Source organism: Lepisosteus platostomus, chromosome 4, assembly GCF_059453375.1.
Source record: "Lepisosteus platostomus isolate fLepPlt1 chromosome 4, fLepPlt1.hap1, whole genome shotgun sequence".
NCBI lineage: Eukaryota > Metazoa > Chordata > Actinopteri > Semionotiformes > Lepisosteidae > Lepisosteus > Lepisosteus platostomus.
The window spans coordinates 38,817,462-38,844,982 of NC_142614.1; the positions used below are offsets into that span (position 1 = coordinate 38,817,462).

At 36.3% G+C, this 27,521-nt stretch overlaps 1 protein-coding gene across 3 annotated transcripts in view; it reads left to right on the forward strand.

The window, feature by feature from the left end:
• The window catches only part of fras1 (Fraser extracellular matrix complex subunit 1), a 367,570-nt gene that overhangs the window by 336,834 nt on the left and 3,215 nt on the right, over positions 1-27,521 (forward strand). For 2 of the 3 annotated variants that reach the window (XM_088629471.1, XM_088629472.1), the window contains 9 exons: positions 911-1,143; positions 9,130-9,290; positions 11,042-11,256; positions 16,146-16,296; positions 22,775-22,882; positions 23,404-23,563; positions 23,662-23,778; positions 23,994-24,160; positions 24,509-24,714. In XM_088629471.1, the coding sequence (XP_088485597.1) occupies positions 911-1,143; positions 9,130-9,290; positions 11,042-11,256; positions 16,146-16,296; positions 22,775-22,882; positions 23,404-23,563; positions 23,662-23,778; positions 23,994-24,160; positions 24,509-24,714 (1,518 nt within the window). Of the gene's footprint in view, positions 1-910; positions 1,144-9,129; positions 9,291-11,041; positions 11,257-16,145; positions 16,297-22,591; positions 22,678-22,774; positions 22,883-23,403; positions 23,564-23,661; positions 23,779-23,993; positions 24,161-24,508; positions 24,715-27,521 lie in introns of those variants that run through there. The other variant, XR_015935951.1, reaches the window with a different exon arrangement.

A 27,521-nucleotide genomic window follows, 5' to 3' on the forward strand; every position in this document is an offset into this window, starting at 1 on the left:
ATTAATTAACATATTAGTGCTTTCCTGTGCTACTCATGCATTATTCATACTAGTGACAAACAATTTCATTCAATACAATGATTACATTGTTGAGACAAGGTTTTGGTTACCACTTTGCTACCACAACTCTAAATGACATACTGTATATTATAATATTGTATAGCAATAATATAATTATTTTTTAATTGCATACAGTGTACATACAGACTTATTAATTATCTATAAACAGAAAATTTTATTTTGGATTTTAATAATAAAAAACAGCATGTAGTTTTTAATTCCACAGGTCGGCCTAATACAAGGACAAAAAAAACAATTAATAAGTAATGTCCTCAGATATTCAACTATTACCACCATTCTTGCAGGCTGTCTTCATCTAGATGCAATTATTTACACCACTTTTTTGCAGGTGATTGTTAAAATGATATTAAAGTGTTTTGAGTATGCATACCTCAACATATAATGGCAAATTGCAATATTTTAAAAATGGCAGTTTTGATTAGTTTATAGTCACTCCTTGCTTCCTTGTTTTCCAAAAATTGGTGAAATCAAGCAGATTAAAAAATTGAAGTATGAAGCTAATTTTATAACAGTAGCTATGTTTATATAAAATAAAAAATGTAGTATATTTTCAATAAATATTATTATAAGACTAAGAGAGTGTACAGTAAAACATTTTTCTGTACACGAAAACAATTTTGGTCATAAGACATTAAATTAAATTACAAGTTAAAATAGGTCTACAAACTGAAAAATCTAACACACCTTAATAAATTATATATTATGTATTCTTTTGTAATTCACAAAACATAACTGTGAAATTTGTTACTGAAGGGTTTTTAAGTTCAAGTAACACTGTCAGCTTTTAATTTGAGCTTCTGGTATTAATACTTATTATTTGCTTCTTCAGGTCCTGGATAGCATTTATTTCAGTCGTCGTTTCCATGTGCGCTGTGTAGCCCAGGCAGTGGACAAGGCTGGCCACCTTGGCACTCCCTTGAGGAGTAATATTGTCACCATTGGAACAGAGAATTCTATCTGTCACACACCTGTTGCATCTGGCACTGCACGAGGTTTCCAGGCACAGTCCTTCATTGCATCTCTGAAGTATTTGGATGTAAAACACAAGGAACATCCCAACAGGTAAGAAAAAAGCAAAAAATAAGTGAGTTGTGGGTTGTATGTGAATAGGCATACACTAGGAGTCTCTAACACTGCATCTGGATCATTATTCTTATTCTGATTTAAAGATTAACTATAAAACCTGCTCAACGTGAACCATGGTAGGAAACCCCTGCTGTACGTCAGTTTTACCCAAATGGGGTGCCACTTGACAGTGGTGTCTCCTCTGAGGTGTTCTGGTATGCTATGACATATAACGGCCTTATACCATAAAGTGTCGTGGGAGGCTGGAGCCTACCTGGCAAGCAACGAGCGCAAGGCAGGGTACACCCTGGACACGGCGCCAAACCACTGCAGGGCAAGTGCAAGCCAATCATAAATATGGACAATTTGGAGGCCACAGTAAAGGCCGAGGGGGGAAATTTGGCCCAGACACCAGGATAACTCCCTACTCTTATCAAGAAATGCCCGGGGATCTTTAATGACCACTGAGAGTCAGGACCTCGATCTAAAGTCTCATCCAAGAGATGGCACCCACTACAGTATAGTGCCCACTATAAAGGGGCATTAGGCCTCACACGGATCATAGACTGGATGGTCCCCGTTGGTCCCACTAACACCACTTCCACCAGCAACCATAGCTTCTCAGGAGGTCTCCCATCCAGGTACTGACCTGGCTCATACTACCTCTGATTCAATAATATTTATTTTGGGTGCGCTTGATCATTCCTTTATCTATTTAGATGTATGGTTTGGATTGTTGTCATGTTGGAATTACCATTTTTGGCTAAGCTTGAGCTATTTATCAGAAATAAACAGGTATCTAGCCAAAAAGTCCTTTCACATATTAGAGTTCATGGGTTCCCCTATCTTGTCAAGGTCTTCAGGATCTAATGGCATACAGCCCCATGACAGTGGTAGGTGTTATAGGAAAGTGATAGATTGTAAGATTGTAACATAGTGTTGGTGGTAGAAAAGTGCTAGATTAATCTTTGTGGATTCTTTTATAGCCGTCCTCCAACTTCTGGAGGTCAATTACCATTTTCCTACAGTCTTTAAATAAGTTTCTAATCTGATCTGATCTGATCTGATCCAATCCATAATTATGCTACTTCTGAATGTTTTCTTTTCATTATCTCCCTTTATACCCAAAGGAAACAGGAAACCTTCAGAGGCCCCTATACAGATGCAGCCATTCAAAACAAACGGGCCATACCACATTATTTTGCGGTGCCCTTGACGCAGTGTACTGCAAGTTACCGTATTAATACCGTAAATTCTCGCATAGTGCTGCATGATACCACGTGGTACCGCAAGTAAAATAATAGTATCCGGTATTTCCGCAAAGTGGAGCTAATAAAGCTCAACCTCTCATGTTTGAGCTGTCGCCATCAAAGTCTTTACTGAAGATATTACTAATAGTATTAATAATGAATGACCTTGGACAAGCTGTAAAGTCAAAGTATTGCCCTGGTCCACATTCTTTTTTTCATTGACCGTCTTTGTAAAAGTAACACCACAGCATTTCGCAATCACGCATTTGTTTCCAATCATCAAAATCCAATCAAACTACAGTAATTTTTGAGAATTTCCGATTCACCATGCCTTTTACATGCTCATAAAAGAGATTGATTTAGGAATATAAACATATTACTGTATGCAAACTGTACTGTATACAGTATGTTTATGTATATTTAATGTCTTTACTGTGCCTGTTTAAGTATTGAATATTTATTTGGAATTTTACCACTGAATGGAAATCTTAGTGGCTGAGCATAAAAAGAATAGGAGCATACTGTAACGCGTGTGCAGGTCATAAACGATATTAATTTTGGAACATAAACATACAGTTTTCTTGCTGGTCTCGGTACTTTAAAGAAAAAATACACACCAGTATTCCATTTCTCCCTAAACATTTTAAGCATCGAAGTCTTTAACTAACATGTGAAATAGCGTGTATAAAAAGTGGTAGTTTTAAGCTTTTCTGCTAATATAATATGGAATCACATATCTAAAGAAATTAATAACAATATAATTATATTCGTGTACTGCAATAGGGCTGTGTAGGGCTGTTTCACCTCTCCTCATGTGATTTCCCCAGTAGCCTGCTGGTTTACGTGCTGGACTAGTAACCCACAGGTTGTGTGTTCAAATCCAGCTGGCACTGCAACTTTTCTTTTAACAAACATTTCTTTGAAAAAATAGAATAGCAATATTATGGACAATTAGTTGACTTTTTATATTTCTAAATATCACAACATGATCGAATTTAAGTTATTTTTAATAACAATGAATAGTCACCTTCTTTCCTTCTGACAACTGTCCCTGCTTCTGCTTCCTGCTTCTATCGAGTGTGTGTGTGTGTGTGTGTGTGGGGTTAAATCTAACCTTCAGATTTAAAAGGTTATTAATCATATCTTCGGTGTCGCATCTTCCCAGTGTAGCTGATCTTAAGAGCCTGGGTAAACTATCACAAAGCTTTAGAGAACTTAACATTTCTATTATCAACAAATCGTAAATACGAAGTTTACATTGCCATTATTAATTTTTCACTTGAGTGTATGGAGGATTGTCAGCTGTCACTGAGAGCAGACCCTTAGGCTGTGCAAACGATCTTTTAAATTTTTATAGAGAAATGGAGGCTGTACAGTATGCGTTACAATATAAACATTTATATCGATTTAAATCGCATTTTGATATAAATCGCAAACGCGTGTTTAATTATATGTATTCAGACAAATGCAACATATGCAACAAATAAAACATAAATTGTTATCTTTGTCTTCTAAGAATCTTAATAAACTATCAGCATAGCTTTCTCCCCGTTTAGATTTATTTTTCTTGGGATTTTGGGATCAAATGTGGAAAGTTTAGATTGTAATCGTTTTTATTTTTTAAATACATTTTAGAAAAGTGTAATCTATACTTAAAAGCTGTATTTATCTAATACCACTCGATACTTATATTAATAGAGTTTAGTTGATACTGTTTAAACTTTTATTTTAAATTTTATTACAGCATTGTACACATGCTTAAAAGAGAAGAGAGAAAATGCAAGCCTTCTTCAGGTGTGAGGGTTTCTGCTCAGAATGAAACACTAAAATGTAATGTAGGCTCTGAATGGGTTCAATTATGATTTGGGCTTGATTAAGGTTGCTGCCTTTCATCTAAAATCCTGCTTGAATCCTTCTTAACTAAAAATTAGACACAAGAAGAAAAGAGGCTGTGGTGAAATTTATCTTTTTTTAATTTCTCTTTTTTTCTTGGAAAAACATTGTACCCGCTGCAATCCAGGCACAGAAGGATTAAAAGAAGTGAGACAGGCAGGGGGGAGAGTGAGTTCTAAACAAAGAGGTATCCAGGTAACAGTGAAACGGTCAGACAGTCTGGGGAGTGCTTTGTGTATATTCGAATGGCAGTGGGGGCAGGGTGTGTGGGAACAGGCTTCCCAGTTTAGCCGATCTTGTTACAACATGTTACAGTTTACTATTATTAACCATATTAATTTTAAGTGCTTAATGCTGTAATCATAGCCGGCCCAGGGACGCCAAATATGTAATGTTGCCATAGCCAAAATGTAAATGTAGTGGCTCTCTGAAGGCACCAGTTCTGTAGGGTTTGGGCATTTACTGGAACAATTATTAATTGTAGCAGTAAATCACAAAGTTGATTCTTTTGATGGCTTTAGAATCCAACCATGCGACATAACTCAAACAACGCACACACACAGGTATTAATACACGAGGATACATTTATTAATACATAAAATATGCATATAAACCTAACAGATCTTATCGAGAGGGTTATCAGAATACAAAAGGTATATATTCAGTCAGTTACAAAGAGTTACACATATCAAGAGGACATACGTTCAGTATATCATTCATTAAGACCGTTTCGTAAATGAACTTGGTTATAACTTCTACATTAGATACTCAAAACAAGTACATAACTCTTAGGAATTAAATTGATATCAACTGGTTGGGATAACAATTGAATTCTCGAGCTGTAATGCATTGAAGTTGGATACTCATCCAATCTTTGGGGATTCAGATCTCCTGCGGGCACAAAGAAACAGTTGCAGGCTGTTGCTGTCCAATCCACGCTCTCTGGCTCGGAGCCAGGCTGTGCTGTGCGGCTTGCGACGGTGCACTGTTGATGCTCACTGACCGGCTAGTTAGTGTTGGCTTTAACTAGCAAAGTTTGTGCACAGGAGAAAAGATGACTGTGGGTCCCAGCAAGTCAGGAAGAGGACCGGTTCGTTCCTGATGAAGAGCTAGTTCTGAATAGTGATTCAGCTGTCCACAGTTCTGACCTGTTCACGAGGCTTGTTGCTGGTGCTAACCTCGGGTGGATCCTCTGGTTACTCTCTGGCAACCTCCGCTCTAGACTCTTAGAACAAAGGAAAGTTCTGGCACTCGGACACACTGGCCATTCCGTGGTTGTCCGGGCTGAGTCTCAGGATGGTCAGGAGGCGCTCTGTGAGAATGTCCTGCCCTTGGGAGCCTTCTGCTCCTGGGCCGTCCTGCCCTGGAATTCTCCTTTGAATTCCCTTTAGAATAGTCCACAGAATCCTATCTAGAATCTTACTGAATCTCTCAGGCTCTCTGTGTTGCCTGTTTTTACCTGGAGGAACTTCAGTTCGTTGATTGGCTGAAAGTTCCATGGGCATCAGAGTCCCACGTGGGTTACTCGGCCCTACCAGTCCCTGATTGGTTGATCAAGGTGAGATATGAGTCACTTACTCCTGACACTTAGGAATGCAGTCCAGATGTCCAACTGGCACTCCCTAGACAGATAGGCGCCAATGGATGACCATTGATCATGATAGCCAGGCTTAGCTAAGTGCATCCCCCTTTGGGAGCTGCCCTAGGAAACTTTATCAAAGGAAACCTTAAATCAGGCTGCATGAATAGTTTCTCTGTGGCTGCACCACAGAGATGAACAGAGAAATGGGGCCTCATTTGGGAAGGCTCAGAACACTTAATTCTTTCTTATTAATAAGCCTCGCCGCTACAATGCCATTTTTTGACCATGCACAAATATTCTTATGTCCATATCTTCGCAAGGGAATCAGTGCGAATTGTAATACTAATTAAATGACCGTGGGCACTTTCCACCCCCTCTGACAGAAGGAACTCCTATTCTTAGCTCAGCAGCTCATTACAATATAGTGTGTTCAAATAGTTTTTTTTACACAGTGACACAGCGTTGCATTGTGAATCTGTTTTTTCGTGTTTACAAAGAAGGTGGAATACAGTGATACTACCTGCTATATCGATATATATGTTTAGATATTTAGACCTGGCGCGGCACCGAGAGAGGGAGGAGGCGCGGAGCTCAGCAGTACAAAATGAACATTCCACTGCCTGGAGCACTTAATGGCACCAATCGCGTCTGCATTTATAACTTAGTTTTTAAAATTAATCAAGCAATATGAAGCATCACTTTTTACTTTGAAGTCCCTTAATTATCATTAAGTACAGCTTTCTCACCACTTAGACTACTTTTTGATACCATCCTTAGACAAATCAGAAACTTGTTGTACTTTCTAATGACATTACAAGTGGAAAGATTACAGATTTTAATCGTCTTTAATTTTGTTACGTTATACATTTTAGAAACGTTTCATCTATACAAACACCACAAAACTATTCTCGATTGTATTTCTGAAAGTTATGTTACACTTAGTTCACTGTTTTAAATACATCTAATTAAGAAAGTTAGGTGTTAGCATAAACTATTAGTAATCAATAATATTAAATTTAGCACTGTAGTAAGTTGTTGCACTTTCCCCCGCATCTTGTAAAAATATATTTTCATTGTTCAAATATACATTGAATCTTACTATCTTATAATAAGTTAAATACAAAACTAAAGAAAAAATAGGGTAAAATATAATTCAAAATATTTTGCTAAAAATGTTAACTGTTTATAAATAATAAAATGTATTAACCAATGAGTAGGATGGCACAGTTGTTAGTATGCTTTTTGTTTTGTTTCTTTTTCATAAATACAACAGTAGTACCTGATGTCTCAGTGGCTTTCAAAATTAAATTATGCATGCAAACCTGTGAACTAGAAAGATAACTAAGATATTTATCCATTTATAATGGTGGCGAAGTGGTTAACATTGCTATCTTGCAGCACTGGGGTCCTAGGTTCAATTCCTGCCGTCCTGTGTGTGTGGGGTTTGCATGTTCTCTCTGGGTTACATGGTTTTACTCCATATGTGTGATAGGACTCCCTCTCGCACTCCAAAACATACTGGTAAGTTAATTGGTTTATGGGAAAACTGGCCCTGGTGTGTGTGTGTTTGTGTCTGTCTGTCCTGTGATGGACTGGCGCTATGTCCAGGGTGTATTCTGCCTTGTGTCCGTTGCTTACTGGGATAGGCTTCAAATCCTCTGTACTGGATAAAGAGATTAGAAAACAGATGGAAGTAAAGGCACTGTGTGGATGAAACTATAAACAGTGTTAGAAACCCATTATGGAATGGCAGCATTTCACTGAGAATAAAATATTTTATAGTGCTTCCTTAAGGAAACAGCCTTTCCACCTCTCTTGCACATCAATATCCATACCTAGTTATTTAAACAAATTGCCTCTAATTATAAACATATTAATATGCTGGCTCTGTGGATCAGCATCAAACTATGTTTGCCCATTCCTTCAATTCATGTGCATTCAACACACAGTTCAATGCTAGCAACTACACAAAATCTAACATTTCAGTTAGATTAGATACAGATACAATTAGATACAATCCTCATTTCAGTATCTATGTAAACATACAGACTGTTAACTTCATCATCTTCATCAAAAGTATGCCTAACCCCATTAGGAAGTGTTCTTGTTATCAGTGTATTCCTCAACTTTCCCAAAATTATCTTTTTCTTACCAAAATCTCTAGTCTTTTATCCAGCAATAACTCAGCCAACACTTAAATCCCCAAAAGCTGCTTGTGTTAATTTCTTAAAATCACAAATACCATATGAAAATACTGGCCATGTAATACTCTGCATTTTGGAATAATAGTTTATTTTAAAGGGAACTAGAGAAACTAGGAACTAGAGAAATCAAGAAAGGCTTTTTTTTCTAGAATTAAGAAATGCACATCCTGTTCACTGGGGAAATTAAATCCACACTGAGCAATCTTCAATATGTTCAGAATATGACAGCGAGATGCATTACACCTGTCTTCAAGTCCTTGCACTGGCTTCCTATCAGGTTTTGAGTCAACTTCAAAATCATCATCATCATTCAGTACCTACTGTATATGGCTTATTCTCTGTCTACTCCCCACCTTTGTCTGTGTGACTCTGGTCTTCTAGCTGTCCTCAAGAACATCTACATTCTGTGGGTGACAGGACCTACTCTAGCTGCACCCCAATTACCCGCGATACGTGTCTGTGCCGCGCACTTTGAATGGCTGCATCTTTATATTTCCAGAGGCTTTCCAGATGCATCAACTGCACAAGAGCAGAATGTTATTGTATATTTCTTTTGCTGAATTTAATTTAAAAGAATACTTAAATGTGTGAATAAATGGGAGTTTCTTCTTTTCATGAATTCTGTAAATTCAGAAGAAAAATAACTTTTTTTCCTGTTCAAAGTTATGTCCAGATTACAGTTTAACATTATTTGAATTTTAAAGTGAGATACATCCAATCCATAAACCAATCTGTTATGTAATGTGTTCCTATTTCATTAGGGGTATGAATAAATCTGGAAGGCACTGTAAAAGGTTTCACCATAAAACCACCATAACAAAAGCACCATAATGTGGCTGTTGAAGCATAAACATATTTCCATTAATATAATTCTTTCTTCAGTGGTGCTGCTCCATTCAAAACAGTATTTTTGTGTGTTATTTCTTAATAATAACTTAGTGTTCACAGTGTTATGTTGCCATATTTGTAAAAACAAATAGGAACATAACAAATAATTATAAACAAAACATTCAGTACATCAGTGATTATATTTATATTTATATCTTAATTGCAGGATTCACATCTCTGTGCAGATCCCTCACCAAGATGGCATGCTTCCTCTGGTCTCCACCATGCCACTGCATAACCTGCATTTCCTGCTATCAGAGTCCATTTACAGACACCAGCACATCTGTTCCAACTTGGTTACTCTCAAAGACCTTCAGGGTATCTCCGGTGAGCAAGGCACAATTACAAGAGGCTTACATTATCAAGGGATGTTCTCCGAAATGAAATGCACTGTATTTTGGGACAGGAATGTGAATGAATTAATCTAAAATAATGAAAAAAACTTAAATTACACTATTTATGCAGAGATATAGATAAGTCACAATTTTAAATATACATTTTTAACAATACACAATAATAAAACGTTTATTTTTTGTTTTATGGCCTTAATAACTAATACTACATTCTTACAATTTTCAAAGTTTAATGACTGGGTTGACAATCTTTGGTTCAAAATCTAAAGTATATATTACAACAGTACAACTAACCCTGATTGTTATACAGTTGGATGACGTAACATTAATTTAGTGCAAGAGAGTCCAGGACAAATACTAATTGGGACTTGTGAGATCATTTGTCAGATGTAAACTGATATTCTCTGTGCTTATTCAGTACTTTTAATTAGAAATATATGCACTAAAAGAAAAAAAAGACAATTGCTGGAGATTTAATTAAACACCCATTTAATGAGTCTAGCAGTTTTGAGGCAGAATAAGTCCAATTCCCTCACTAAATCCAAAACAACTGAAAGCTCAGGTTAAGTGAGATCTGTTAGAAAAGGGACATTCTATGGTATATTACCTTCAGCACTCAAAATCCTAGTCTCAGCAAATAACTTAAATTATTTCTTGAGAGAGAAGAAAGGGAAAACATGTTCACCAAATAATCACAGAGGGGATTACATAAATGAGAAAATATTGAAGAAGAGGTTTGTATAGACTCAAAACAAAATCTCACAGTTTTGATGGAGTTGTCACTCGAGAAAGTAAATCACAGTACCAACTAGAGAAAGTAAATCATGCTAGTAAATTGAGAGATTATGGTTGTGCCCCTAAAATGAAGATTATGCTAGTGAATCAAGTGTAGAAATACTATAATACTCTAAAGTGTGATTCAGAGGAACACTCCAGAGACAAAGGTAAAACAGATTCAGAAAGAGTATCATTACATAAGTAACATGACTTTGTTACCTAGAGGAACTGTAGGTGTCACAGAAGGCTGGAGTGTACATGCTCTACAGGAAGGCTCAACAACCAAACTATAGTCTCCCCAGAGCTAGGTATCAAGAGTACTGTTGAATGAAATTCAGCTACAGGTCAACAAAAGCACCACAAACATAAATTAGGTAGCAGAAAAGTAGCAAATCACTGATGGTGTAAAGATGGCATTGGTTTGGTGACCCATGGCTGATATGTTACACAGATTGTGCTGAATTTAGGAGACAATCAAACTTAGAAATATTACTCTTTCCTAATGGTACCTGCCAATAAACCTTGGTTAAGTCTAAGGCAGATGTACTTAGACTTAGTCAGTCTTTCTGTTAGTATGTCCAATTTAAGCATATGGTAGGCATCAAACTTAAACCTTATTTACCTGCAGCTGGTAGAAAAGCGTTAAGATCCATATGACTTTGCAACTAGCACAGTTAGTTAACCCAGTGTGTGACTTTTCTGTTACATCCGGGTCTATCATTGCCTCTCATTTGGATCATAATTATGCTATAATTCATTGGTCAGTAATCTGGGTTTTCCCTGATTTCTCTAAGAAAATCTGGTATTTCTTTTTCCTGTTAGATTTTCATGTTCTAGAAGACTATAACTAGACTAATACCAGATACCCAGTTTCAAATTGTTATACTCTTTCTTTCTATTTATTATCAGATATATGAACATTTTTAACTATTTGTGGTGTTGTTTCAGATACAGGGTTTCTTGATAACCTTTCCTATGATAGCATTTCCCTTGGGCCTGGTTATGACAGACCCTACCAGTTTGATCCCACTGTGCGGGAACCGAAGACCATCCAGCTGTATAAACACCTTAATCTTAAGAGTTGCATCTGGACCTTCGATGCCTACTATGACATGACAGAGCTCATTGATGTCTGTGGAGGGTCTGTTACTGCTGACTTTCAGGTATATATGGCATTGTTTGGTTTTGCATAGTATCTTTTTAAGTTGTATAAATGTAATAGTATTATATTTTAAACACCAGACTCAATATCAAAGCATTAAAAAATCAAAGCAAAGAATGAAACAATTCACATGCTGTTGATCTCCATTTTTAGCAGGCTGCATTCAAATATATACTAAGCATCAACAGACACTTTTCACAATATGCTTGTATGTTTTTATAGAGAATAAATAGTTTGTGTATTGATTAAATGTTTTTGGCATTATTTTTAATACTTGAGTATTCAAGACTTACAGTGATGCACTTGAATGGTTTTGACAAAGCTATATCATTAGTGGGTTGGATGCAAGTGATAAGGTGATTTATGCTCTTGAATGTTCAGCCTGGTGAAAACTTAGAAATGAAAGCACAAAGATCCTACAGATGTAGCCATTCAAAATATGCGGTAAAACCCTGTATCATGGGATTTGGGCTGTAGGTTACCGCAGCAAATGATTCACTGGCCAAAGATGACTTGTGGTGCGTTAGTTGGTAGTGAAACTATTGCTTCATTTAATCTCTCTAATGTGCATGTAGAAATCCACTTAATATGGAATGTTAATACAGAATTTTACAACTAAAGGGAAAGTGTGGGTGCTGAGCATAAAAATAGCAGGAGCATAACGTCTCTGAACATCATATCATCATAAACTATATTATTTTAAGAATATAAATATATTATACATACTGTATATCGCTGGTAGTGGTAGCTTAAATAAAAAGTACACAACAGTATTCAATTTTCATCATAAACATTTTATGCATCAAAGTCTTTAACTCAGTCACTTACTGTGGTTATTTTGAAAAAGTTTTGATGTACTCGTTCTGACTATATTAGGTTTATATACGTAGTAAAAAGCTATGTTTTAACCTTTTCTAGGAATACTTGCGGTCATTATTGCACTTAAAAATGTGTACTTTTTAGAATTTGCTTAATAAGGAATATAATATGGAATAGCATAACTAAAGAAATTAATAACTATATTAATTTAAGGATCTAAATTTAATATATTTATATAGCTGGTAGTATTACCATAGTCCACTTTCTTTGGAAACGTTTTATTTTTTCTTTGACTCATTGAGATCCTAGTTCAGTTCCCAATTAGGGCACAAGTTTTTCTTCGAACACAGACTCCTTTTTAAAAAATAAAATATTTTAACAAATTATGTACATTATATTATTATTTATAGTTTTTTACATATCACAATGTATTCAATGTCCAATGATATTAATAATGAAATATAAATGTGAATGAACAAATGTGAATACTGTTAACAGTGGGAGTAAAAACCACTTTAACCGGTTTAGTTTAATTCAATTCAAAATACTTTATTCATCCCAGTTGGGCAATTTAACACAAGCCTTTACAACAACCCTTAAAATGAAATCGTATATATTATAATTATAATCGAGAATAACAAAGTGGTATTAAAAAGACCACTGAAACTATAATAATGTATCTGATCATAATTAACATTATTAATTTATTATTAATAATAATTTCAAACTTCTTGTATCTTTTTCGGAGTCATTTGTTTTCTCCGATTTTCATAACCTTTGCTTTCTTATGTTTTAGGTGTAAATAACTGCGAAGAATTTCACAGAGCCTTTCACAGGCATTTTAGAGATCGCAATTTGTGAAAATTCTGATTTCCGGGGAGTAAACCTATTACAAAAGGGAACAGCAGATCGATCCTTGTTTATGGTTAAACAGTATATCCATTGTCTGGTGGAGTTTTTATACAGTTAATCTGTAACAGAACAGTGATGTCCCATCAATGTTTGGTACCAATAAACGGGGGCTTCACAGACTTCCTTCTTTGAACTCAGATGCGCTCCAGTAAATAATGTACAGTTTATCTACTTCTGCAATTCTTCTAGTTTAGCAGGATTTACGTGATAAGCACATTGTTTAATGGGGGTGACATTACCCACGTCTATATCACTGTACGACACAGGTGTGAGTTGGAGTGTCTGTTAATAAAACAGCACGCCTTCCAATACATTTAAATTAAAATTTTAAATCAGTTAACAACAGAGTGAGTCACTGACTCACTTAAAAGGTGTAACACATCTGTCTTCACTCTCATGGTACAGTTTCAACATATTGATAAGTTGTCCTCCGGTTACTGGCAATTGTAAGAATACCCCCTTCTTTTTTTAACTTAAAGAATTCCATGAAGAACTCCTTAATCATGAAAAAATCACATATAAATATTAATACAATTCATCCATGCATACACTCACACCGGAGCCAATTTTGCCAGAAACAACCTCCCAATACGTTTTTGGACAGTGCAGTATTGTACAGTACAATATACAACTTAAAGTTTCAAATTTAAAGTTAAATTATTGGCTGATTCCTGGTTGCTGAAATTTGGATTAAGACAAAATATAGATCTCAATTTGGATGTAAACAAAAAAGAGGCACATTGCGTTCACAACAAGCTATAATAGTGAACTATTTTTATATATACGGCTATGTAAGAAATCAACCAGAAGTAATGGTCTGATCTGGCTTTGAACCACCTGGGCAGAGCATGCTACATTATTCATTACCACTGCAAGGAGAATAAAAACTAATGTCAAAATGTTTCCAAAACTTCCACTCATTTTCAGTTGCTTAGTTACACAATTCCATATTAATATTACTATCAAGTAGTATTAAATCAGTACAACGTTTTTCTGCAATGACAGCAAGTGGTGTTCTTACTACTTATTCTTAGAAAATCATTATAACTTTTTATGAAGTACAGTATATCAACTTTATAATGTTAGAACAACCACATTAAAACTTTTCCATAAACCACTGTAAGTCACTAAAGACTTTGAGGCATAAAAGTTGGAATACGTGTATATTTTTATATTTAGCTACCACTACCATCTACTGTATGTACATTAAATATACTTCTGTTTTTATTTTCTGCTACCAAAATTTGCCTTTGGATTTTCTCTATGTGGATGTGGATTCACAGCTACAGTATAATCGTGAACTCTTTTTATATATCCAACTGAGTAATCTTACCTTTATAAAATATACCTACTTTTTAATTAGTTTCATATTTAACATGCTCTAATACACAGTTTAACATTAATAAAAGTCTAAACAGTATACACCTTAAATTCTATAATTGCAAAAAGACTGTCCCTCAGCATTGACCGGGATTCAAAACCAGGCGTTTTCTGGCAACAGACCAAATGCTCCACACGCCACGTTCACTCCTTCACTGCTCCTTCACTGCTCCACCTGGTGATTTTACAAAGTAGAGCAGTCCCACAACTGAGTATTTTTAAAAACCTGCGATAGCACAGCACCTGAACTGCAAAGTACTGCATTACCCCCCACTCATTCCGAATGGATCTGTATATGCCCCATTTATGAACAATGCTTCTGTGCCATAGTTATGTTGGTCCTGGCTTGTTGTATTGTATTCAGTTTCTACCCTGACAAGAAATTGAAGCAAAATACAGTCTGGTAGACCATGATTCATGACATTGCACCACAGCTGACAGGGTGGAGTTCCAAGTTTTATGGTCAGGTCAAGAGTGTCTAGTCATTACTGAATTCCACTTGTAGCGATTTATGGAAATGTGTCTGCATTGTGCTGAGTTTATCTTATGAGAAGAGAATGTGGCTGTTACCAGACATGAGGCCCAGGAAACGGTTGTGGGATGATCTTGGGACATTGTGTGGTATATACAGTACAGAGATCAGTGAACAGGTATGTGTTTGCAGAAACTATGAAAGTAATGGTGCAGAATCCCACAATACTCATTTTGCAACCTCATGCAAAGCAAGTGTTGCATAGCTTGAAGTGTTTACAACAATTAGTTGTACAAACTACTAGCCTGTGAAGTTCACAGTCAACACACTGCTGATTACAAGTGTTTATTAGCATAACAAATGCAATCATGTTTATCTTTTCACTAAAAATATGTTAATTTTCCAGATAATAACATTGCTTTTGTAAGTAATGAGGTTCTTTTGATGCTCAGTATAGGGCTATTGTTTGTTTGCAATTTACTAACACACTAGGTTTTACTAGGTTTTAATTTTGACACAAACAGTGCATTTCTAGTTGAATGAGTTGCAGTGCAGACTCAGTGAGATCCTGCTTGATTGAGCTTTTGAATCTTTTCTCAGAAAGAACATTTTCCAAACAAATGTTTAGCCTATATGTTTTAATATTACTAATAATATTACTATATTAAAGCAGAATTTTCAAATAATATATTAAATAATTAGTGGTACACACCTTTTAACTTTCTTCTTGGGACAACACTACAAAATATTCCTTTAATCCACATTTCTTAATTTATTATAAATAAGTGACAAATTGGGTGAAAACATCCATACTGATTCCTTTTATTAATGTACATTTTACTGTAAAATGCCAACAACCATCTTCAGTCAATTAGTAAAACGAGTGTTTAGAGTATGTTTTTGAAGAAATTTCTTAAATAAAGGAATCGGTTTTGTCTATGTGTTTTTTACATATCAATTTGAATGTGAAAACAAATAACGAAATGACTTATGTCTAGGAACAAGTAATAGGTTTATTCCATGCTGAAAAGAGAAGAGAGAAAACACAACTTTTCTGCTGTGGAGCCTTCTTCAGGTGTGAGAAAGACAGGGCAGACAACAAAGATAAAATAGCACAAGAGAACAAAAGCTGGGAGAGGGGAGAACAAACGTGTGAAGCCGAAACCTGCACGAGAATAGAGAAGATTACACGTAAATAAATCTCATTGAGAGAAGGGGGAAAGTGTGATCCTAGTTTCAGAATGAGTTTCGTTTCTGTTGCCTTTCTGCTTTCTAACATATGTATATGTTTCTGTATCACATGCCAGGTGAGGGACTCAGCACAGTCCTTCCTCACAGTCCAAGTCCCTCTGTATGTGTCATATATATATGTGACAGCACCTAGAGGATGGGCATCTTTGGAGCATCACACAGAAATGGAGTTTTCATTTTTTTATGATACAGTCCTTTGGAGAACAGGTAAGAGCCGTATGAGTAGTATTTGCTGGACAACATTCAAAGTCTCTTTTTCTCTAAAGAATTTTACACTTCTTTTATAATCCCCAAATGAAATGGAGCTACAATAATAATTATTGATTAATTTCTCTTTTTAATATCTTTGCCCATAACAAATAGATTGGAATTTTACATTTTGATGGAACCTTCTTTACAGCAGTTATCTCCATACGTGTGCTGCTAGAATGTGCATCACAATTTGTGCCAATGGAAAGCAAATTGCAGTATATTACAGTTCTCTCTGGCATTCCACAATCAGCACTTTACTGCTCAAAACAGATCGATAGGTGGCACTTCTGTTGTGTTAGATGTTACTGAAATGGCATGTTCATTTAATCTTTTTTTCCTCTAATAAAAAATTCTTAAAACATTTATTTATATCTTATTAAGACATATAAAATGCATAGCCTAGCTATGCCATGAATGAAGCCTAGTTCCATTGGATTAAAAGCTTTCACATTAGACCACTATGTATGGTACTTCGAAGTACAGTACTGTAACATTCATCTACTGGAAATCCACTTAATATGAAAATGTGTAACTGAAGAGAAATTTTGGTAGGTGAAAATAAAAAGAACCAAAATAAGTATTAAATGTTTCTGAACTCTACAATATAACTATAATTATGAATATAAATGTAAATATTTACATATCAGGTAGTAAAATTAAATTTAAAGTTTTCAAATTAAAAACAATTAACAACATATGATTACAAACATGTTATGTAAGTAGCATTCTACTTGGCTTTCTCCATAACCACATGGAATTATTATGGAATTATCTGTTCCTTCTCAGATTGATAACTTATTAAATACATATCCCCTTAAATATAAAAAATATTTTTTTTCCTTAAAAGGTTTTAGCACCTTCAAAAGTGAATTATATTAATTTAAATCTATAACAAATACATTATTACTGTTTATAAATTATTATTACTAAATGTGACTTTTGTGAGAAAAGGTTGTACCACAATGGGCAAGTTCATCTTTAGATAAAAACCAACTTAAAATTTGTCAATGGACTTATGAAGTGCTGTATACTAAATCATGTCCATTAATTGGGTTTTTAGTGACCCAGACACTTTCCTAAATTATGTGCTGTACAGTTTATTTGAAGCATAGTTGACAGTGAAGTCTGTTTTCATTGATGGTAGTAGCACATACCACAATTTGTCTTTCCTTTTAAGATGCACCAAGTGCTTATTTGATATATTTGAAAATTTGCAATCATGAAGCAAAATGCTTTTTTAAAAAATGGGTATTTTTTTCTTTTCACAAATTCTCAAAACATTGCCAGCAGAAGCAAAAAGCTGTTTGGTTGTTAAGTTGAATGAGAATGTTTATTACTATATATTGACCTAGAAACTGGTTATTTTAATGACCCATTATCTGTTTGTCTTTGGAAATATTCCCTGCTAATGAAATGAAAATGGTTAGTGTAATGGAAATTAAATGGAAACATACTATTAAATATATCCATCACTAAGCAATGCTTGTAGTTTATGTACAGTAGTTCATGGCACTGGATACATAAGAGCCTACCTTTCCCAGTGTTCTGCATGTTCAGTGATCCAATCAGAGTGACATACTACTGCAACGACATGTAATGAATGTACAAAAAAGTTCACTGACATTATCATTTTTCTTTTTCAAGTTATCGGTATTTGTTTTTCGTTTAATTCTGAAGATGAATGCCATTGCATGAAAATGGCATTGCAGTGGTCTTGTTCTTTAACATGCAGTGCCTTTTAGACCCTTCCTCCAGTATCCCCCACTGTGAGGAGACAGTGCAACCATCAAAACGCAAGACACTCCCGTGTTACATCAGATAAGTTACACTGAAAGGCATTGCATGTAAAAGACCACACGACCAACAATCTCTAGGAAGCCTGGAAAGAGTAAGGCAATTAAAGATGCCCTTAAACAAAAAACAATTAACATGCAAATGAAATACTTGTTAAACAAACCTTTGCTATGTTTAGTGTTGCTTCACAAATACCATACACAGTAAACAGCACTGAGCATATTTTAACTTCTCCTTCAAAATCAAAAATAAGAAACAATTATGTTTTCCTGCCCAACATAAATATACAACAGGAGTAGTGGTTGCTCATCTTCTACTCTCATGCGTTCTCATGCACATTCATGCACTCTCCTCAACAAACATCACCTCCAACTCTTGCCCTCTGGCTAGTCCCTTTCAGGGAGTAGCAGCAGACATCCCTCTATTTGTTGGTCCTGTTTTGCTGGGCCAGCTCTACTTTTTTTACCTTACCTGTGGGCTGACATGACAACAACCAAGGAAACTACTCTTAAAGACTCCACCTTGATAACACTCTCTCACTGGGAGCCACCCTGATCCCTCACTGTATGGGGAAGCTACTCTGCTCTTTCACTCAAGTCCAGAGCCTTCAGCTTCATCTTCTCGTAACCAGTCAGCCCTCAGACTTCCAGGTCACCCTCCAGCCACTGACATCATTTTCTGACGCCACCAGGCTGGGTCTCAGATTTCCAAGACAAAGTCTCCAGCAACTCGTTAAACCAAGTTTCCAGCACCTCACTCTCATGCTGAGACTCAACACACATTTTAAAACTCACAAAATCTCTCATGACACCTCACTCTCGCATCCCAGACTGTGAAACTCGTAGCTGCTGATGCAGCTGCTTCCCCCTTTTCTACTCTTTACTTCAACATACAGCAACTATCAGTGGCATCCTCACTTTGTCACCACTACATGCCCATTACAAAATTACCATATGCAAATTAGATTATGTTAATAGTATCCGGAATCACCTTGTAAAACCTCTCCTGTACAGCATTTGAGCTGTCACCAGAAAATGCTGGTTTCGAATCCCGATCACTGCTGAGGGACAATCTTTATTCAATTAAGAATTTAAGTTATATACTCTTTAGACTTTAAAATTTAAACTGTGTATAACAGCATGTTAATCATCATACATTAAAAAGTTGGTATATTTTATGAAAGCAAGATTGCTCAGTTTGGCAAAAGTACACAACCTACCTTTATCATAAATATTTTAATTATGCAGAAATATTTATGCATCAAAGTCTTTACCGAAGATATTTCTAATAGTATTAATAATGAATGACCTTGGACAAGCGTAAACTCAAAGTTTTAACCTGGTCCACATTCTTTGTAACCGTCTTTCTAAACGAAAATACTTTATTTTTTCATTGACAAAAAGTAACACCACAGCTTTTCGTTGATCCGATCACGCATTCATTTCCAATCATACAAAGTAAGTCTTGAGAATATCCAATTCACCATGCCTTTCACATGCTCATAAAATATATTATTTAGGAACATAAACATATTACTGTATGTAAACTGTACTGTATATGGCTTGTCTTTATAGTTTTAAAAAAATACACACCAGTATTCCATTTCTCCCTAAACATTTTAAGCATCAAAGTCTTACATGTGGTAATTTTGAAACGTTTTTACGTGCTCCTTCTGACCATATTACTGTACGTTTATATACTTTGTGAAAAGTGATCAATGTAACCGTTTCTGGGAATATGCCCCTTATCGGATTAAACAAAAGCATACTTTTAGAATTGGATTAATAGGGAATATAATATGGATTTGCGAATCTAAATAAATTAATAACGGTATAACTATATTCATATACTGTTACACAAACAGTAGTATAAGACTTTCCATTGATACAGTATGTGTATGGCTTTTTCAGTGATTATCACATGATTTGCCTTGGTGGCATGATAGCTTAAGTGACTGATTTTATAACCCTGAGGTCAGGTGTTCAAACCCAGCTGTCACTATGAGTTTTCTTTTAACAAATAAACATTTCTTTGAAAAACTAAAATAGCAAATATTGACATTATACTGACATTTTTTATATTTCTACATATCACAGCATGTTTGTACTGTATGTACACAGCGGTACCACAGGGTGTAGGGCGCAAATCCAGAGCCTGAAAGCCTTACATTAATGTTGTGCATTTGCCTGGCGCTGCGCGATTTTCATCTTTCTCTCTGCAGGAGTGCTGGCTGTGCCGAGTTAAACCGGTTTCATATGTATTTTCAAAGTAGATTAGGGCGAGTCTTCCAATGACACTCCACCTTCCCCCACGGACACGTTTTCTTAGATAAACAGATTCACAACACGAAGCTGTGTCAGTCTTCTGTGTAATAAAAATCGGTTTGAACACCATGGGTGCTGTTTTTAAGATGCTGCTGAGTAAAGTATAGGAATTTTCCTGCTGTCAGCAGTATTGTGTATATAGTTTTATGTACAGGCTGCAAAAACTTTCACAAGTAGAGGTCTTTAAAATAAGGCTGGGCAAACAATTTTTTTTAATCTTAAAAATAAACGAGATATAATGATGTGTTCCTGCTTAGACATTGCACGACTTTAAAAGCTATAAAAAGTTTCGATAGTTAATAACCACTTTTTATGCGTGAAAAATGGGTGATTTTTCTTCCTCATGATCAGCTTAGAATCTCTGTCTGTGCTGTAAGGTTTTTACTTCTTATTTAAACGTTTAAAATACACGAATTTCATAAAAAACAACACGTTTCGAATAGAAAAAATAATATTCTGTTGTCTTCCTGGTATGTAGAACAGATCAGCAGGTCTTTTTTCCCCAATCAGAGGCTCTGAAAACAGTGTGCCCACTGTGCTGCGTCAGAGGGGGAGATCTCAACGGGAAGGAGGAAGCGCGGAGCTCAGTATTGCACAATGGCTGTAAAGCACCAATTCCGTCTGTGTTCATAATCATTTTCTTTGACTTCTAAGTCTCTTAATTATCATTAAGCACAGGTTTCTTTTTTGATACCTTCGTTAGACAATGCAGGAACGTATTGTACTTTCTAATGACATAACATGTGGAAAGATTACAGATTTTAATTTTCTTAATTTTGTTATACATTTTAGAAAAGTTTCATCTATGCATACACCACAAACCTATTCTCGATTGTATTTCTGAATGCTATGTATATAAAAAAAACGTGCAGCTTACTCAACGATTCTAAGAACACGCGGAAGTGTATTGCATGTCTAATGGTCTAACCCCATTTTCCCCATTTTGATTAAAGTCGCAAACGGGTGTTTAATTAAATGTCTTTATTGATTCACAATCTGACAATGCACTAACTTCCACATGATCATCTTAGAATCATACGTCGTACATGTTCAACAGTACAAACATGTTGTGATATGTAGAAATATTAAAAAAGGTCAATATAATGCCAATAATATTTGCTATTTTAGTTTTTCAAAGAAATGTTTATTTGTTAAAAGAAAACTCATGGCGACAGCTGTGTTTGAACACCCGACCTCAGGGTTATAAATCAGGTGCTTAAGCTATCACGCCACTAAGGCAAGTCATGTGACAACTACTGAAACAGCAATACACATACTATATCAATGGAAAGTCTTCTATTACCGTTTGTGCAAAAGTATAGGAATATAGTTATAACGTTATTAATTTATTTAGATACGTGAATGTTTAGGGAGAAATGGAATACTGGTGTGTATTTTTTCTTTAAAATACCAATACCAGCAATATACAGTTTACATAATATGGTTATGCTCCTAAATTATTATCATTTATGACCTTCAGATGCGTTATGCTCCAATTCCTTTTATGCTCAGCTACTAAAATTTCCCTTTAGTGGCAAACTTCCATATAAATATTCAATACTAAGCTGATTAAAATGTACGCAGTAAAGAGATTAAATGATTAAATCTTTTCACTACGAGTGCCCTTGTCGGTCATTTTGGGCAGCCAATCACATACTACGGTGGAGCACGCGTAGTTGCCCGTGGTACGGGTTTGTACCGTGCATTTTGAATGGCTGAATCTGTATGTTAACACGAGACATGATCTTGTGTCTGTGCTGCTCTGAGGCTTGCTTCAGCTAGAACCTTTTTCTTCCAGATTCACCAGTTATTTCATTCTTCAGACCTAATCTACAAAGCTTTCTTATACACTATTCCAACAAATGTCTTCAGTCACCAATTGTAATTTTCACAGCCATGATTACACTGTTCACAGTCTTCTCCAGCTCTTAGTGATAGACTTCTTAATCTCTACATTTATTAGATTTCTTTCTTCCTGTAAAATTAATCTGCCAGATTTCTGTGTCTTTGTATCCCATTTTGTAACTCCTCTTACCCATTGTTACATTATTTTTCTTTTATTTTCCAATCATGATATTTTTCTTGTGTGGGACACTAAAGGTGACATTTTAAATTCTTTTTATGTTTTATAGTTATTTTCAGATTCAAGAGGAAATTTTACTCAAAAGGAAAAATGTTTGACAGTGTTATTTTCCTTGATGATAAAATGACACAAAAGGTCAATGATGTGCATTTACTTTTCCATTTCAAATTATACTTTGTAAACAACATTATGAGTCTAAATAATTAAATCCCATTTCTCCTTATTCTGGTAGGTATACAAACCGACAGTGTTCTGTCTGCTAGACTGCAGATCATCAGAATTTATATCAGGGAGGATGGTCGTCTGGTTATTGAATTTAAGACACATGCCAAATTTAGAGGTAAGACATTGTTCAATGAAAAAAGTAAGGGAGGCTCGGGTACAGAGAAACGAAATAACAATTGTCCAGAAAAAGAGAAAGCTGGGCACACTTCAGGAAAAAAACTGCCAGGGACCCTATGGGTCAGAAAAAATAAAAGGGAATCTCAGGTACAGAGAAACCGAATCACAAGCTCCCTGAAAAAAAGAAGAAAAATAAAAGGGAGGCTCGCGTATAGAGAAACCAAATGATGACCGCCCAGAAAAAAAGAGAAAAAAAGGGAGGCTCAGGTAAGGAAAAATTGAATAGTGGGTGCCCGAAAAAAAAGAGAAAAATAAAAGGGAGGCTCAAGTAGGCAGAAACTGAATGGTGAGCCCTTGTGAGAATGGGGCAGTTTCCCCATTTATAGCATCCGCTAGGCGAAGGAGGACGTCATGACAGTGTCTGGACTAAGCAATCATTTCACTTATCCTGTATAAATTCAAAAGTCTAGAATTGAGAAGTATTTTAAATTTCAGTGCATTTCTTCTCTTGCTTTTTAGGCCAGTTTGTATTGGAGCACCACACCCTCCCAGGACAGAGGTCTCGCCTCATGGCACCAGATCACCTGGGGGGCATTGACTTTGAGCTGCAACTGCTGTGGAGTGCACAGTCTTTTGACTCCCCCTACCAACTGTGGAGAGCAACCAGCTCCTATAGCAGGTGAATTGGAATTCGTATATTTATGTAGAGTTCTGCACAAAGTAGAATTGTCATTTTCAAAACACCCTTGTTCCTTGCTGTTTGTGTTGTGTTTTCAGGAAAGACTACTCTGGAGAGTACACAGTCTTCCTTATGCCTTGCACTGTTCAGCCCACACAACCCTGGACTGACCATGGAGATAAGCCCCTCTCTTGTACAGCACATGCACCAGAGAAGTAATACCTTGCATTATTTCTAATGACTAATGCTTGACAGGGCACGTTATTTCATGTTCATCAGCATTTGCATGATTTAATATATTATTTAAATGCTTTTGACAGTGATAATTGATAATTAAGAAATGTTTATCCAGACTGAAACAAACAATATAGAATGCTGAGTTTTGATTAATATTTGTTTTGGTTAATATTTTCTTTAAATTCTGTCCTAGGTTTCTGGTTCCCATTGCGTTCCAGCAGACAAATCGCCCAGTTCCTGTTGTCTACTCTTTAAATACAGAGTTCCAACTTTGCAACAATGAGAAGATCTTTATGATGGATCCAGCTTTAGCAGAAATGTCCTTGGCTGAAATGGATTACAAAGGAGCCTTTTCTATGGGTACATTTTTATACAATGTATTTTTTTCCATTCTCTGTAGATCTCAGTAAGGTTCCCCAAAGTATTTTCCCTTAGCTTCAAATTAAATTTAATTTATGATTTGTAACTGATACGTGAGTGACTAGGAGCAAAGATTAGGAGTCCTACAGTCATTCAGTTCTCATTCACCTTCAGTGAGTCCCACCTGCTAACTAAGGCAACAATACGTGCTTTTTTAAAAAAAAATAATGTAGTAGTGATTTGCTACTTATTATTTTTAATTAAAAAACAAAAAAATTAACGTAATTGAAACTTTTTATCTGGACAAGCCATAATGGGTTATATTTTGTCTTTTTTCCCTTCGCATAGGTCAGACTCTTTATGGCCGAGTGCTTTGGAACCCTGAACAGAACCTGAATGTGGCATACAAGCTGAAGCTAGAAAAGGTGTATCTCTGCACTGGCAGAGATGGCTATGTGCCTTTCTTTGACCCTACCGGGACTATTTACAACGAGGGCCCCCAGTATGGCTGTATTCAGCCTAACAAGCACCTGAAGCACAGGTTCTTACTCCTGGTATGTGTCATATTCTCAGAAATGTTTCATTATTAATTCAATATTCATAGCGTATTTACCTTGCAAACCAGTGCAAGAATATTCATTGAATGTTTTTGTGTTGTATAAAGTACAGAAATCTTTATGTAATGTAATCTTTAGGTTTAAATGGAATAAATGTGTCTTAAATACATAGTTATCTTTGTGCATAAATCTAAGATATTTTAAAATCAGAATTCGTTTTGTTGAAAAGTAACATGCATTTTTTAAATTCTTTTATATAATTTCTCAGAGGATTCAACTCCATTTATTTTTATATAGCACCTTTCACAAAAAGATTGTCCCAAGGTGATTAACAAAGCAAGTGACCATACATGTTATACAGAACAGAATAGACCAGAAGACAACAGAGGCGAGGAACCAAAAACTCCTTAGTAAGGAGAAAAAAAACATCTAGGGGTTCAAGGGCAACTGGCTCCCCAACCCCTTTGGGCATGCGAACATTATACAATTAAAAAAAGGAATAAATGAATAAGGGTATTGATCCATCCATCATGTCTTCTGTATGTCAGTACTCCATGCCGATCTCTGTAGACCAACAAAATCATCCTAAACGATAGCTATATCCACAATGTCCCTATTCGATCCATGGCAGTGATGCAGCATCTAACTCAGATGGTGCCCAGCCCAGGCGCCATCCTGACATGTGGGGAGGAGAATAGGATAGTTTGGTCATAACAGATGTATCTACCTGGTGGGCCAAAACAGAGACACACAATGGCATGTACAGCAGCACCAGAAGCCATGGTTGCAGCAGGCTATAATGTAAGGTGTGAGTAGGCTATGCTGAAGTAATAGGTTTTCAGTCTGGATTTGAATACTGAGATTGACTTGGCATCCCGAACATGGGGTGTGAGACTGTTCCATAAGGTAGGGGCCCTGTAACTAAAGGCTTTACCGCCAACTGTTTTTTTATTAATGCATGGAATATGAAGAAGACCTGAATTCTGTGATCTAAGTGGGCAACTTGGATTGTATATATACAGTGCCTTGCGAAAGTATTCGGCCCCCTTGAACTTTTCAACCTTTTGCCACATTTCAGGCTTCAAACATAAAGATATAAATTTTTTATTTTATGTGAAGAATCACCAACAAGTGGGACACAATTGTGAAGTGGAACGAAATCTATTGGATTTTTGAAACTTTTTTAACTAATAAAAAAATGAAAAGTGGGGCGTGCAAAATTATTCGGCCCCCTTGCGTTAATACTTTGTAGAGCCACCTTTTGCTGCGATTACAGCTGCAAGTCGCTTGGGGTATGTCTCTATCAGTTTTGCACATCGAGAGACTGAAATTCTTGCCCATTCTTCCTTGCAAAACAGCTCGAGCTCAGTGAGGTTGGATGGAGAGCGTTTGTGAACAGCAGTTTTCAGCTCTTTCCACAAATTCTCGATTGGATTCAGGTCTGGACTTTGACTTGGCCATTCAAACACCTGGATACGTTTATTTGTGAACCATTCCTTTGTAGATTTTGCTGTATGTTTGGGATCATTGTCTTGTTGGAAGATAAATCTCCGTCCCAGTTTCAGGTCTTTTGCAGACTCCAACAGGTTTTCATCCAGAATGGTCCTGTATTTGGCTGCATCCATCTTCCCCTCAATTTTAACCATCTTCCCTGTCCCTGCTGAAGAAAAGCAGGCCCAAACCATGATGCTGCCACCACCATGTTTGACAGTGGGGATGGTGTGTTGAGGGTGATGAGCTGTGTTGCTTTTACGCCAAACATATCGTTTTGCATTGTGGCCAAAAAGTTCGATTTTGGTTTCATCTGACCAGAGCACCTTCTTCCACATGTTTGGGGTGTCTCCCAGGTGGCTTGTGGCAAACTTTAGACGAGACTTTTTATGGATATCTTTGAGAAATGGCTTTCTTCTTGCCACTCTTCCATAAAGGCCAGATTTGTGCAGTGTAAGACTGATTGTTGTCCTATGGACAGACTCTCCCACCTCAACTGTAGTTCTCTGCAGTTCATCCAGAGTGATCATGGGCCTCTTGGCTGCATCTCTGATCAGTCTTCTCCTTGTCTGAGCTGAAAGTTTAGAGGGACGGCCAGGTCTTGGTAGATTTGCAGTGGTCTGATACTCCTTCCATTTCAAGATGATCGCTTGCACAGTGCTCCTTGGGATGTTTGAAGCTTGGGAAATCTTTTTGTATCCAAATCCGGCTTTAAACTTCTCCACAACAGTATTACGGACCTGCCTGGTGTGTTCCTTGGTCTTCATGATGCTCTCTGCGCTTTCAACAGAACCTTGAGACTATCACAGAGCAGGTGCATTTATACAGAGACTTGATTACACACAGGTGGATTCTATTTATCACCATCAGTCATTTAGGACAACATTGGATCATTCAGAGATCCTCGCTGAACTTCTGGAGTGAGTTTGCTGCACTGAAAGTAAAGGGGCCGAATAATTTTGCACGCCCCACTTTTCATTTTTTTATTAGTTAAAAAAGTTTCAAAAATCCAATAGATTTCTTTCCACTTCACAATTGTGTCCCACTTGTTGGTGATTCTTCACATAAAATAAAAAATGTATATCTTTATGTTTGAAGCCTGAAATGTGGCAAAAGGTTGAAAAGTTCAAGGGGGCCGAATACTTTCGCAAGGCACTGTAAGTAAGTTCCATTAGATAGACAGGTGCCTGACCTCTGAGAGCCTTATAGAGAAGAAGCCCTGTACCTGACAGGAAGCCAATGAAGAGAGCTAAGTAAAGGGGTTATGTGGTTGTACTTTCTGCTCCTAGTAACAATTCTAGCTGCTGCATTCT